The 15451-nt window shown below is 44.5% G+C and overlaps 1 protein-coding gene across 1 annotated transcript; it reads right to left on the reverse strand.

Moving 5' to 3' along the window:
• Positions 1-5638: 5638 nt before the first annotated feature.
• On the reverse strand, positions 5639-6679 carry LOC121592212. The gene is made up of 5 exons (XM_041913618.1): positions 6553-6679; positions 6377-6442; positions 5954-6311; positions 5700-5871; positions 5639-5644 (listed from the first exon to the last, which is right to left on the reverse strand). The coding sequence occupies exons 1-5, from the start codon at positions 6677-6679 to the stop codon at positions 5639-5641; spliced, it is 729 nt and encodes a 242-aa protein (XP_041769552.1).
• Between the last annotated feature and the right edge of the window lie 8772 nt (positions 6680-15451).

Raw genomic sequence — 15451 nt, forward strand, 5'->3', positions numbered from 1 at the left:
CTATTGTGCGCGCTTCCATTTCGCACCGTTGTCGCATTCTCATTCATCAAAGAGCAGACCTATCGCTGCTGCTATCGATGCAAACTTTCACTTTTATCCAAATGCGAACGCATGCTGTGTCACATGATAACAACTATTATCAGAATACTTTTGACGCAATATGACATCATGTAAAGCAACGTTTCTTCCGACACAAACCCGTGCACTCGCAGATGCACGCATAAGAACATTAAAACACACACACACACACACACACACACACACACATACACACACACACACACACACACACACACACACACACACACACACACACACACACACACACACCACACACACACACACACACACACACACACACACACACACACACACACACACACACACACACACACACACACACACACACACACACACACACACACACACACACACACATACACACATACACACACACACACACACACACACACACACATACACACACACACACACACACACACACACACACACACTCAATTGCACGGTGCGATGAAAAAAAGGCCCTATCTTATTGTCCGATACTGTTCCCTGCTGTTGACGTGCATGTTGATAACTGTACCACTTGACCGTTCCGTCTGTATTGTTTGTTATTATTGTTAGAATTGTTATTGTTAAGTATTGTTTTTAAGGTAGCATTGAAATAAACAAGCAAAAATCTTTCCCTTACTATTCAGTTATTTTTAAGTCATCAAGCTTAACAGGGAAGCACCTTAGTTCAATCATCATCACGGTCGCCTTCAAAACATGCCTGTCGTGGAATCAAATCTCATTTGGGGAACGTCCTGCGTAGTAAGAATAGACTATCCAACAGCGTGACTCTGAATAAGTCTCGAGAGTCTGTATTTGTTGGTTTATCCACGAAGGACGTAACGCCAAGTAGAAGAAGAATTTACTTGTCATCATAACGTATTTTAGTAACAAGTTATTGAATAATTAATAGCGCCAATTATTTCAATTTTAACATTTTACATTAGGTTTTTTGTGTGCTTGAGACAATTTTTTTTACATAAAACTCTTGAGAAATCTTCAATACTTTGTTTGACATACAATTACAAATTTCAATACAACATTATTACTCTAAATCAGAATCTGATTCACGAAGAATGTGCGCTCTGCGCGTTTATCAACTGCTTCGAAGTAATCATAGTAATCATATCGATCGATATAGACTATTTTTCTCGTTTGCGATACAAATTACCGACTTTTTTAACGACTGCTCGTCTTTTTACCGACTATTGCTAAGGCAGCCATGACAGTTGTTTCCACCGTTTTATCGATCGACAAAATTGCCAATTCGCGATACCAACCCGCCATGTTTGTTATTATATTGGTCGATATTGATAGATTGATCGATTGGTGGTTAACGTCGTTGGCGATAGGTCCCAGTGTCTCAGTTTAGTTATAGCTGCTTTAACTGTTTGTTGAGAATCGTCAAAAAATAGGTTATTCGCAATACGCCTTATACACGTACAAATACGCATACGGAAATGGACACGAATACGGAAATACACCCAGCTATATCTTCAAATATGGAAACGGATTCTAATACAGACATGTATACAGATGTATCTTATAATAGCGATGAACTAGAGGAAATATTGAAAGAAATAGCGGAAGAAGAAGATATGGAGGACGATGATATAGAACTAGTACCATCATTGGACGCAATACAATGGTCTGAATTTTTGGGCCGACAAAATTCGTTTGAATTTCCTGGTAAAAAAGGTATACAGATTGAGCATTCGGGCAAAATTACTGCTGGAGAATCACTATCATTATTTATAAATAATGCTGTACTGAAACTGATAGCAAATGAAACAAACAAGTACGCTGAAGCAACCCGCTGCGCAGATTCGAGCAGTTTTCTGCGTAGTTTTTTGCGTCGTTTTGTGTCAAAAAATACGCAAAAAACAGTGCTGGACTTCAGCCGAAACTACGATGGCTACCGTATTTATTGCAGTTTTTGAAGGCGCGGAGAGCGAGAGAGCAAATGCAAACAAACGGCTATCTCTTTCTACCAATTCAAATTTGGCGCAATGTAATTGTGTTGGTGGATAACGTTAAAAATAAATTTAAACACTAATGCGCGCTGTATATATCCATATATTTAAAAGGCGCAAAAAGGTATTGGTTTATGTTATGGGAGTATTGCATGTATTGCACACATGTACTGGTGCTGCTACTCGTCCTCTCTTCATTTCGTTCGTTCCACACACTACTACTCCTGGTATTGATATTGTCGCTGTATTGCTGTCGCCGTCTCATATCCGTTCGAGACTTGCGCGTGTGCAGTGACTAGTTTGCGGGCTGTTTTTTTCATGCGAGTTTTTGCAGATTAAGCTGCGCATACATATATACATTGGTAAGTATTTATTTATTTATTATTCGAATTCTTACGTGCCGTGGTTGACTCGATCGCTGGATTGACCTGGCCTCGGTCAACATGTCCCATGCCCGTTCCGATTTGACCGGTTGACCGCGATGGACACGGATGTGTATGATTCAAATTTAATATTTACTCCTTCTTCTAGTCAACCATGAATCCGGAAGGGCACTCCAGCGGAACTTTTCGGTACAGTGCGGCTTATTGGCTACCGCAGGGCTGTACCAGCGCCACCTCCACAGCCACCTCCACAGCCACCTCCACAGCCACCTCAACAGCCACCTCCACAGCCACCACCACTAGCACCACCTCCACCACTTCTACCACTCGAACCACCGGCACCACGAGCACCATACAAATTCTAAGTAACACCGTGATCCGTCCAGCTAAACCCGATGCCATAGGAAACGAGAAAAAAGTAGTTATTCTTACTCCGGAACAGTTCCGATCAATGAAGAAGCGTTCGATGGCTATGGAGGAAATGGGTCGGCCAGGTGGCAAGCAGGCCAAGTTTTCTAACCTACCAGGACATCGGCCTTCTGTTCCGATTGGCCAGGAGTCCAGTTTCCCCGCCATGCCAATATCCATTTCTATGCGGAAGGTTATGGGTAATCGCCCCGCCATTACCACCGCCAACACCACCGTCCGTACCACCGCCATCACCACCGCCATCACCACCGCCAACACCACCGCCAACACCACCGTCCGTACCACCGCCAACACGACCGTCCGTACCACCGCCAACACAACCGCCAACACGACCGTCCGTACCACCGCCAACACAACCGCCAACACCACCGCCAACTGTACCATTTCAGACTCGCTCCCCGAGACCATCGCTACCGTCAAAAACGAAATTCCGCGCCGCCCTACCGTCGTTCCTGCAACAGTTCCTGCTGTCCGTGCAACGGATGCTCCTGCCGTTGCTCCTCCTCTGACCGATGTGCTGCAGGTGATAACCGAGCTGTCAGCCAATATGAACCGCCGCTTTGACGAACTCGCCGCGGAAATTGTTACCCTCAAAAAGGACGTAACAGTCACCAGGAAGACCGCCATGGCTACAGAGATAAGCCTTAACAAATTGTACAAAATAGTATGTGCCGATCCAGACGGTTACGCGCTTCCGGCGACGGACGGTTTCACGCTGCAACCCATACGGTCAGAGGAGGAGCTGAAAAGCATGGAGCAGAAGTTGACGGACAAGCAACATGCAAAGAACTGCCTGGCATGGTTGCAGAACGAGGTGGTGGCAACGGATCCCACCAAACGGTTGAGGGTGGTGCGGGATCTTGTTTTTGACGGTGGATTTATTTCGCGATGCCGGTGGTCTCAGCGAAACGGAAAGGTGTCGATGGCACATTTTCCCAATGTATGCGAGCTATTCCGCAAAGCCGCAGCGACATCAAAAGCGCCCATCACCACAGCATATGTGGTGGATTTTTTTAAACGCGTGTTGCGGTATCCGCCCAAATCTAATAATGTTAATAATGAACTAATGGACTCTGTAAATAATAATGATAATCTAGGTTAGTTTAGTGTAAGTTTTTTTTTCATAGCATAGGTTACCATGTTAAGTTTAGTTTTGTTTAGCACTGTTAAGTTTTTTTTTTTTGTTGAATTATTGTGATATTAATTAACTAATGAACTATTAATTTTTGAATACAAAAAATGCATTCTGCCAAACACTAAGACCTAAGATAATTTCTCATTATTTTCCTTCTTGATCCGAAATACTTAACCAGGGTTTTGGGAAGAGGCATTTTTTTACATTTATTTCTTAGCAAATGTAAGTGTGTGTCAACGGCACAAACATAAAAACCCCTTCCTGTCCCGTCTCCACTGCAGCTGCCTTGCACATAAGCGTACTGCTGGCGTAGTGTTGCAGTTCGCCCATATTCAAATCTGCCATGTTAGCAGAGTAAATATTCGCCTCCGATGAAAGGCAAGGTTCCGTAAAGGCAGGCACCTGTTTGTAAAACGCGTACCCCTGTACCGTAACGTCCTTGCCTGTTTTTGTGGCCGTTTCGTAACGGACCACCTCGCCCGAGTTGGTCATAAACCATTGATCGCGAAAGTTTTTTCGCAACGCGAAGCCCTGCCGTACGGTCGTTATGGTGTCGACACCAACCGTGCGCACCGATGGTTCGTCTACCGGTTTGTTTTGCTGACGCTTGGCAACAACGACTTGTTGCAGTTCCAGCAAACGATGGACCGCTTGTACCAGGCTGTGCCTCCCGGAATGCACCAACTTTTTGAGGTCATGCAAAAATGCCTCAAAAATGAACGCCGATATGGTTTTCAGTCCATCGAACCTGCAAACGTCATTGTAAACGTGCAGCAAGTTATGCACGTTGCTATTAATGAGAACCGGGCTGTACAGATCTCCATAGGCTGCCACAAACCTATGCAAATAAGAGTCTGCCAGTTCCCATTTAGCGCGATGGTATGTGGTGGACATAAACGTCACAGCCATCATCAACAACATGAAGTGTTGGTACGCTGCATCGTTAAGCCTATCCTTCAGAACAACGAAACCGGCAACCAGCAGAAACATCCTATACTCCGAAGCTTTCCAGAGATGGATGTATCGCAGGTCGCGCAGTTTACGTTGGTAATCTGATGGCAACCTTAACAGACGCAAGTGCGCCGACACTTCACGTTGCTGGCGACGTGGCAAGTAACAAGGTACGCCAGGGAAGCCATTTATCCACAAATGTAACAACTTTGCCTCTACGCCCTTGTATATTAGGTGCATGTCTTCGGCTGACACAAAATCGTCAACGATATCGCAACCTAACAGACTCGTAAAGGGCGTAGGGTTGTTGACATGTGTTGGATATTTGTCGTCACAAAAATCCTTATGGTTCCGAAGCGGGCATTGTTCAGCATACCGGAAGTACATCCGATGTCCATCCAATTCACCCACGATTGTGCACTTCATGCAGGCGCTGTACGCATTATGCGATTTAACACCTGAAAGAAAAAAAATACACAAAAAATCAGAAATAACTCGTTTCACCGCATATAAATGTAAAGGTTAAGTGGACAAACGCATAACGTATTGCAAGAGATTTCTTGTTACAACGGTTTAGTCGTAATGAAAGCGTTGACTGTAAATAGTGCATTTTATCAACATACCTTTAATAAATGCTCGTGCCGGAGCATCTGCAATTATTGCACGCGCTTCCACCCAGTAAGAGCGGGATTGAATTGTCAGACCTGACACATACAGTCTGTTCATTTCGTCCACAAACGGCTGCAAAAACTCCTTGACGAATAACGGTTTTGATTCGCCACAGAATATCGCAACCGTCATTACAGGAGTATGTGGCACGTTATGAGCCTGCATGAGAATCGGCCAAAATTGGGTCCGACTGCTCTTGTACAGGGGTAGGCCGTCCACAAAAATGTTCAACTCGAACCCCTCCTGGGTTGGCTGACAATCGCTGGAATAGAAAAAACAAAAAAAAAATTATGAGCACATGACCAGGAGCACTGTGAGTTAAATGAGATTTAAAACATGCTTACCGAAAATATGATATCAGGCATTTTTCCACACCCTGGTACCACAGCTGCCCACCTGCGATTGGTGTAAGGGCTGTCTCCGGTGCTCTGGACGCGGGCGTGTTCATCAACGTCCGTGCATCTCGGGGCAATTTGGTCTGAAGGAAGTGATGTCGCAAATGGCCCAGCAAAAGGTTCAAACTGCGATGGGTTTGTCCAGTTTGCAGGGCCCACATCCTTAAGCCATCCTCGCACGAAAGATCTCCGTACGGATGGTCTGGCATTTCCACCTCGACCTGGATATCCTCCACGTCGGTATCCTCGCCGCTGCTTGCGTCGGTCGTATTTTCCTCCTCGCTTTCGCTAAGCGGAGCAGCATCGTCTGCAACATAACATACACATGAGAGCACAACATAAGCAGCATACAGCATAACGATCGTTACTTACCGATCACTTCCATGGGCATCGCAACATCTTCAAACTGCACTGGCACAGCATCACGCGTTCGGTCATCTAAAATATAGCCACGGGAACCATTTTTAATGCCAAACCATTTAATAAAATATGCCACTGATCGTTATTTTCACCGTTCAGCATATAACCACCGTTCACCGATCACTTACCCACAGTCGGAGGTTCTGGCTGCTGGGCAAGAAGGAGTTCCCTTTCCACTTCCTCCAGACGCCGCTTGTAGAGCCGGGCAATTGCGTGGGACATCAAGCCACTTTTCTTGTCCTGGTTCGAGGCCATTTTCACGCTTTCTATCGAGAAAGTTTTCACGGGAGAGATGCGCACTGGTTGAATTTGAGTTGACGTTTGTTTACATTTTCTATCGGTACCAATACCGGTCTTTACATTGGGCTACACGCGAGAAAGAGATAGCACTACTCAAAGAATGAAAACGCAAGACGGCTGACAGCTATTGGCCGTCTGACGCACCAACACATCGATACCTGTCACAGCGCGCTCAGGCGAGGGGTAGGAAGCAGAGCCAGGGACGGGTAGCTCGACGAGCTGCTCGACAAATTTGCCGTAGGAGGGAAAAAGAAAGCATGAGAAAATCCGCGAAAGGGAATGATTTCTTCCGTCGCTTTGCACAGGGGGAATATGTTAGCACGTTTTTGAGTTGACTGTGTTGGCTGCGTGAAAAATGTAAACAACACAACTGCTGTCACCTAGCGGCCAAGATATTTAGATAAACCAAGTAAGAAAAGGTGCCGCTAGGTGACGTAAATGTTGTTGTCAACTGAAAGAGACAAACATATAAATTGCGAAAGAGATGAGGAGACGAGATCCAGCCTCCGGTCATACACCCCGTAAAGGTCGAGCATAAGGGCATAGACAGGAAACGGCGCGAAACTATTCCCAGTAGCAAATACGAGTGTGACCGGACAAGTTAAAAATACAGAATTTGAATCAAACGTTAAAGATCACTTTCTTATTTAAAACACCCGGAAAGAAATTGTTACCGAAGTAACAAAGTTTTAAATTTACACACTTGTATTTTCGCGAGTTATTAATTTACGGCATAAAAATGCAGAGTGAAGAAAATCGCTTCGATTGTGGTGCCTGCGATAAGGCTAACACCGTGGACGATATGGTGCTGTGCGACGGTTGCGCAAAGTTGTACCACTACGGGTGTGCTGGCGTCACCGCAAACGTAGCGAGAAGAAAGTGGTTCTGTGTACGGTGTGTGAAGAAAGTGCCTGTGATTGGGAAAAGCGAGGCAAAACCGACGCTACGTAAGGAGGTTAGTGAAAAGTACAACAAGCCCGCTGAATGCTGCCAGAACGTAGAGAAGCAGGGAGCAGCTGATAGCGAGGGTGGCAGTTCGGAGCGAACCGTAGTGCAGGATAAGCCAAGTCCACCCCAAACGGCCTAATCTAAAGCACCAAGCACAGATGAAGCGGCTCGACGTCTTCTCAACTATCTGTGCGAAACGCCTTAGAGCGCCTGGCCAAGAAACAGGAACTTGAGGAGAAAATGGCCGAGAAGGAGTTCGAGCTAAAGATGGCCAAAATGGAGCTCGAGCAGGAGGAGCTCAGGATGCAACTCGAGGAGCAGCTCGACATCGAAGGCTCGGAATGTTCCAGCATAAGTGGCAAAATTGTAAGAGCAAAAATTTGGGTAAGGGATCAAAATCAGGCCTTGGCTAAACCTGCTCAAGTACAGAATCATCTGCAAACTGAAGCGTCACCAGTAACGATAAGACGAATGGCTGAAAGTAATCTGGAAAACGCGATGGTGGAAAGAAACGGCTTGACCCCCAGCCAAATAACTGCGAGGAACCACTACCCACAGCTGGCAGAATTTAGTGGTTCTCCTAAAGAATGGACCGTGTTAATTAGCTGCTACAATGAGGCTAATGAAGCCAGCGGATTCTCTAATAGTGAAAATTTGATGCGCCTAGAAGAGTGCCTTCATGGAGCGTTTAGAGAGACAGTAGCAAACATACACTGAAAGAAGAAAGACTATTTTTAGAATGTTGTTACGCCTGTGCAATAAATCCTACAAAAGCCACTTACAAGAAAGTCTGCAAAGCTACCGAAAAGAAACGAATTGTTACCAGGCGTAACAACACAATATATACAAGGGTTATAGAGAAACACGCCCGTGGTAATTCCTGGACACCTACTAACGAAAGTGAAATAAAAAAAATACTAGGAATTTTGATATGGATGGGGTTTCATCAATTACCGATGAATACATGTTGGTCTACAAATGAAATGTATAGCTTTTCATTTTTGAGGAACATCATGTGTCGAATCTGTTTTGAATTATTAGTTTCTAATTTTCATCTTACTGACAACTCAACAGATTCACAAAATAGGTTGTACAAAATAGCTCCACTTATTGAATTGCTGTGGCAAAATTATCAAACTATGTATACACCAGGAAAAGACATGGTAATTGATGAAATAAAGGTACCTTTCAAAGGCAGACTGATTTTCAAGCAGTACATACCCAGTAAAGTGAATAAATACGGCATGAATTTATTGAAACTCCGTTCTACTGGTAACCTTCAGGTCTCTAGAAGTATACGCAGGAAAAAATAATATGAATAAAACCAAAAAAAAATCTTAAGCACAGACGAATCTGTCGTACTAGCCAACAACCTAGTGAATGAAGGACGTACATTATACATCGACATTTTTTTATAAGCTACAGCTCGCCATTCAGTGCTTGAAGAGGAAAACTCATGTTGGTGGTAATTAACGATCCAACAAAAAATACAAATCAAAATGCGTCATGGATAACTAAAGAAAGGAGAAATGGTATCAAGAGAAGATCCAATTGGAAAAGTTGTTTTAAAATGGAAAGATTCTAGGGATGTATGAATGATATTGACAAAATACGTTGCTAGGCTAATGCCCGTAAAAAGTGCCAAAAATCCTAAATTCAAGGAGAAAATGAAAACTTTGTCAGTCATAGATTATAAGTTAGGAAAATGCGGAATAGACAAAAGCAATCAGATGGTATCTTATGCTACACATATAAGAAGGAGTCAAAAATGGTGCCACAAATAAGCGATGTACCTTCTCATAGGTGGCTTATTACTTTCTGCTACTGATGCTCCTGATTTACTCTCGTCCATCTCGCTGTATGTTCCCTCTCGTTCTCTTCGTCCACGTGATCCTCTGTCAATTGAAACACGTCATACTCTTTATACTTTCAATGACCCTCTTCTGTCCTGTTTCAGATTGTTTAACCACTTTTACTATCTCTTTGATTTCGACTCCTCTCTTAACTCTTTCCGTAACCGTATTTTTTCTTCTAATTCCCTTTAATTATTCTCCTTAGTTTTCTATTACTCTCTTTTTTTTTGTTAAGTTTATGATAGTCTCTACGCTCTACCCTTGTTTTTTCTTTTCTTTTTTGCTAGGTCAAGACTAGGTTAGTTAGGCTTAGTTTTTCATGAATCATTTTGTTTTTTTGTTAGTATTTAATTAGTTTTAAGTCCATTATATTAAGCCTTGATGGCAGATATTGTATTAAATAAATGAAATGAAATGAAATGAAATGAAATAGCAACTTCCGTTGTGAACGCTCACATAATTAAACAAAAAATAAATAACATATCCATACCTATTAGAGAATTTGGGGATGTTAGCATCACGTCAAGAAATATAGACTGCAAAACTTACTACACCGTTTTGCGGGCAGTGTAAAATGCCCATCAAATGTGCTTACAATGTTTCAAAGAATGCCATTCTTGAATGAAAATAAGTATCGCAAAGGCCATTATAAAAAAAAATGAATTGAATACTTACTTACTTATCCGGCGCTACAATCGCTTTGCGATCTTGGCCTGCCTCAAGAGTGTCCGAAACCGCTCACGGTCTCGCACCTTCGTCTGCCAGTCCGTTATACCGGCCTTAATGGCGGACGCCTCCACGCCATCTTGCCACCTCAATTTGGGCCCACCATGCCTCCTCTGTCCTTGTGGACGGCCTAAAACGACTTTAAGGGCTGGGTCGTCCGCTTCCATGCGTACAAAATGGCCAGCCCACTGAAGCCTGGCGAGTTTGATACGCTGCAAGACAGTGAGGTCGCCGTACAACTCGTATAGCTCGTCATTATAGCGGCTCCTCCATTGTCCTTCCACACATACGGGCCAAGTATCCTTCTGAGCATCTTACTCTCGAAAGCGGCTAAGAGGGTTTCGTCAGATTTGGACAGTGTCCATGTCTCAGAGGCGTATGTGAGTACTGGTACTATATAGGTACTATATAGTCCCAGCTTCGTCCGTCGCGACAGGTTCTTTGAGGTGAACTGCTTTTTCAGGCTGTAGAATGACCGGTTGGTAGCCAGCATCCTTGCGCGCAACTCAGCTTCCATGCTATTGTCGTTGCTGACCTTTGACCCAAGTGAATTGTGGGACCACTTCAAACGTGCGTTCACCTATCAGTACATCACGCCTACGTAAATTCTGATTATTTCTTGGTAGGCCCGCTGATGTTGCCACCATCAGTTTGGTCTTTGCCTCGTTTATCTGCAATCCGAGGTTCTCTGCCGCCTGCTCAATCCCTTGGTAGGCTTCTGCTACATAGGAGAGCCGCAGACCAATGATGTCTATATCATCAGCGTATGCCAGGATCTGGGTTGACTTATAGAAGATGGTTCCCGTAGTCTCCACCCTCGAGTCGCGGATGGCCCTCTCTAGCGCCAAGTTGAATAGGAATCATGCAAGCCCGTCCCCCTGGCGCAGACCCTTGGTGGTAGCAAAAGGTCCTGAGAGTTTTCCATCCACCCTCACCTGGCATGTGACGTTGGTCATAGTCATTCTAACTAGCCTTATCAGTTTGGCCGGGATTCCAAATGAGCTCATAGCGTTATACAGTTTTACCTTGGCTATGCTATCATATGCGGCTTTGAAGTCAATGAAGAGATGTGTCGTTTCTGTATTCAGCCATCTTCTCCAAGATCTGCCGCATGGTGAAGATCTGATCAGTGGTAGATTTTCCGTTTCGGAATCCTCTTTGATAGATTGCAACTATCTATTCGACGTGCGGGACAAGGCGATCCTGAAGGATCAGGGAGAATATTTTATAGGCGGTATTCAACACCGTAATACCCCTGTAGTTGTTGCAGTCCAACCTATCTCCCTTCTTGTATATGGGTAGATGATGCCGAGATTCCAATCACAAGGCATCGATTCGCTATCCCACACCTCAGTAACAATTTGATGAATCTCGTTTTCTAGTCGTGCACCTCCATTCTTGACCTGTTTGGCTGCAATTCCGTCGGTTCCGGGTGCCTTATTATTTTTCAGCCTTTCGTGTTTCTTCTATGCTAGGTGGCAGTAGCATTACACTATCTGCTAGTGGCGCTTCTAGCTGTTCGTTAAACTGGTCGTTAAGTAATTCATCAAAGTACTGAGCCCACCGCGAGAGGACCTCTGGCTGGTTACTAACCAGATCTCCATCCTTGTAGCGACAGCAGGTTACCTTAGGTACTACGTTGTTTCGGTGACCTGCTATCGCTAGGTAAAACTTTCGTGTCGGTCCGTACGCCTCTCTGGTTTGCTCGAGTTCCCGCATGTTTTGCTCTTCCAAAGCATGCTTCTTGGAGCGGTGAACTCGTTTCTCTTCATGTCTGAGCCGTGAGTATTCCTCTGCGCATGCCCGCGTTCTATGCCGTTGGTGCATTGCTCGGTATGCAGTATTCTTACGTTCGGTCACTTGTCTGCATTCATCGTCGAACCAGCCAGATTTGGTGTTGCCACGACGTGGTGGAAGTATATTTCTTGCACAGTTTATTATTTTTGTTTTTAGGGCGTTCCACCTCTCGCTCGTAGTTTCGTATCTGTCTTCTGGTAGTAGAGACTCTTCTAAAGCAGCTTTGAATTCCTGTTGGACAGTAATGTCCCTTAGAGAGTCCGTGTTGAGCCGAGGCTGCGTGTTTTCTCCGCCCCCATTGTCGCGGGGGCGGGCGATTCTACAACGTATCACTAGGCCAACCAAGTAGTGATCGAAATCGATATTGGCTCCTCGATATGTTCTGACGTTTAACAGGCTCGACTGTCGTCGGCGGCTTATTAACACGTGGTCGATCTGGTTGAAGGATTCGCCATCCGGGTGCGCCCACGTCATTTTGTGGATGTCCCTCCGCGCAAATTTGGTACTTCCTACAACCAGATTGTTCGCTACGGCGAACTGGACCAATCTACTACCATTATCGTTACTGTGCTCATGCAGACTGTGACAGCCAATTTATTGGCGGTACATTGGCTCCCTACTGACTTTTGCATTGAAGTCTCCCAGGATGATTTTGAGGTCATGCCTGGCGCACGCATCTATAGTTCTAGCGAGGCGGCCGTAAAAAAGGTACTTCTCCTCTTCCTCTTTATCTTCGGTAGGGGCGTGAACGTTTAGAGGCTTATATTAAAGAATTTGCCTCGCATGCGCAGGGTGCATAGCCTATCGTTTATAGCCTTGAAATCTATGATTACGGATTTCAGCCGGGGTCCTACAGCGAAACCCGTTCCGAGCACGTAGTTGCGGTCGTGGCAGCTGTAGTAAATGTCGTAGCAATGCTTACCACGCCTGTTGTGCACAACGTTCCCTAGCCACCGAATCTCTTGTAGAGCTACAAGGTCCATGCTCAGTGTGGCTAGGGCGTCATCAAGTTGTTTCAAGGCTCCGGCTTTGCTAAGAGTGCGTACGTTCCATGAGCCCATTTTAATTGTTGTCCGGGGGCATTGAGTAGGGTCGGTATCGTTAAGTCCGTTTCGTATCCTTCTGTTGCTTTCTGTAGTCAATTGTTCCGTGAGACTGGGAGACTGGCCCTGCGCACACGTGGCCGTTTTGTTTAGCGTCGGGTTGCCCCCCCGACGTTCAGGCACCCAGTTTCCCGGGATACCCACCCCCCTCCTGGTTCGCCATATGCCACCATCCGCCCAAGGGGTTGGATCTAGCCCGTGTACCCAAGCTAGGATATATGAAGGCACATGTTACCACCCTGCACGACGAGGACGTGTCGGAATAGGAGCTGGATGGGAGAGCCTGTATTATCCCTCGGAGGGCTTCGGATCCCATCCCATTACAGAGCAATGAATTGACAAAGATAATTATTTGTGTTTATTGATTTTTTTTAACTTTTCCGAAAGATATTAAAAGAAAAAATGTATTTTGATGTCAGCTAATATCGTTTACTTCTTCTTCTTCTGCTTTGTCACAGCAACTAGTGACGGTCAAGGCCTATTGGACTTGGCTTTCTGTGACTTATCAATTACGAGAGCAGGATAGTGTATGGGGACAATTCGTAGCTTGAACCCATGACAGGCACGTTGCGTCACTGTTCTAAGAGACCGACCCTATTTTTTACTATTATTATAAAATTACGATCAATTAATTATAATAATTAAACACTCAAAAAACCGCAATACTATGAAGTGTGCAACAACCGTACCAGATACCATCCAACCTGTTCCATACATAGAGAGAGCGAAAGAGAGAGAGAGAGAGATAAAACCCCAGCGCTATTGCAAACAGCTCCCCTTTGCTTCTCCCTCATTGCACGCTCATTCGTTTCGCTGAGAATCCAAGAGAGAACATGCGCAGCTGGAGAAAGGCAAATAGCTGTGACTCTAAAAATTAAAAGGAATCGCGCAGAGCCCAGAGAGTTAATTTAGCAATTGTTATAAATCTTCTAAGTACTTCCGGCCAAGATTGCCATTAAGAATAGAATTCAATGAGGAGAGAACATAGTTTCGTACCCATTATCGCGTAAGATTTCAAACTGTTGTACATGCTGATGAAATTTAAAAATGGAAATAAAAGAACTAACTTATTCATAGAAAAGTTGAACAAGAACAAATAATATAATTCTTAAGGACACCAATTGTCCTTTCCATAATCCCTCTTCCTTGCACATGCTATATGTTAAAGTCTTGATCTTGTGAGGGTGTAACTAACCAATGCTTCCTGGGGTATGCAGAATCGGCTGTAAGAACTATTGCTCTTATATTTATGTTCGTAACAGGTTAAAATACGCGACTTACCTAATAATCGAAAAACTCTATTCCCACTGTCATATTTTGATTTAAAAAAATTATCAAAACCGCATAAGGCCCATATGTGTACATCATGATTTGAACCACTTTGTCGTTTTTAGGTGCGATGATTTTAATGTAGTTGCCGGCCACGCAGACAATTATTCCAGGGATACTGCTTTTTCTATAAAAATATACCCTGCGGAAACTACAAACAAATTAAAATAAAACCAATTTCTAATGAATGCCCAAACCAAATGCCGAATCCAAACTTACGCTGGATGCGGCAAATCTAGAGAATCAGAAGCATTTCTCAACAATCTACGATGCACATTTAAATTACGAACCGGCTCATTTTTACTATTATCACTAACATTTTCACTATTTTCAAGAGTATACGCATTAATCATGATTATAAGTTCTATCGCTTCAGTTTGTTTACAAACGCTCTGCCTCAATGCTTGCTTCTCTTTTTTCAAAATAACAGCTGTAGACAGCCGGAAAAAAGTCGACGAAACTTTCATCGACTCGAATGACACAAACGATACCAATTTTTCTCCCGCTCGACTCGAGTGCTTCCGACGGAATCGAATGTCATTCGAGTAAAATAATAGACATGATTATAACGACTGCTCACCTAAGTAGCAGCAGCTGGAGCGGAAGGGAAGACGGGAGCAGGAGCGACGACCGGTATTGGAGTAATGATGGATGTGGGAGTTATGATCGGTGTGGTAGAAGCAACGGGTGTGGTTACCTCGAGCTCTTCATATGAGCTACGACTCCGCTTCCCAGTAACCGACCGATCACCGATGAAGTGGGAGCAGCGATGGGATCATCGAGGTACGTGGCAGGGTGAGGTTCCCCTAGCGCTACACCAACTACAGAAGTAGGAACAAAATGATTCTTGCCTGGTGATGTAGTGTTCTGCGTGTTTGTACGGGTGGCTGTGGCGGTGGTGGTGTGTGCGGTGGTGGCGGTGTTGGAAGTGGTGAAGGTGGTGGTAGTGGCGGTGAAGGTTCTTCTTTGGC

The sequence above is a fragment of the Anopheles merus genome, chromosome 2L (genome assembly GCF_017562075.2).
Source record: "Anopheles merus strain MAF chromosome 2L, AmerM5.1, whole genome shotgun sequence".
In the NCBI taxonomy this organism is placed as follows: Eukaryota; Metazoa; Arthropoda; class Insecta; order Diptera; family Culicidae; genus Anopheles; species Anopheles merus.

Excerpts from the sequence above, each read along its gene's own strand:
- LOC121592212 (XM_041913618.1), bottom strand. The coding sequence starts at position 6,679 with ATGGCCTCGAACCAGGACAAGAAAAGTGGCTTGATGTCCCACGCAATT. Across the intron at positions 6,443-6,552 it reads GCCAGAACCTCCGACTGTGG|ATGACCGAACGCGTGATGCT; the intron begins GTAAGTGATCGG and ends GCTATATTTTAG. Across the intron at positions 6,312-6,376 it reads GATGCCCATGGAAGTGATCG|ACGATGCTGCTCCGCTTAGC; the intron begins GTAAGTAACGAT and ends GTTATGTTGCAG.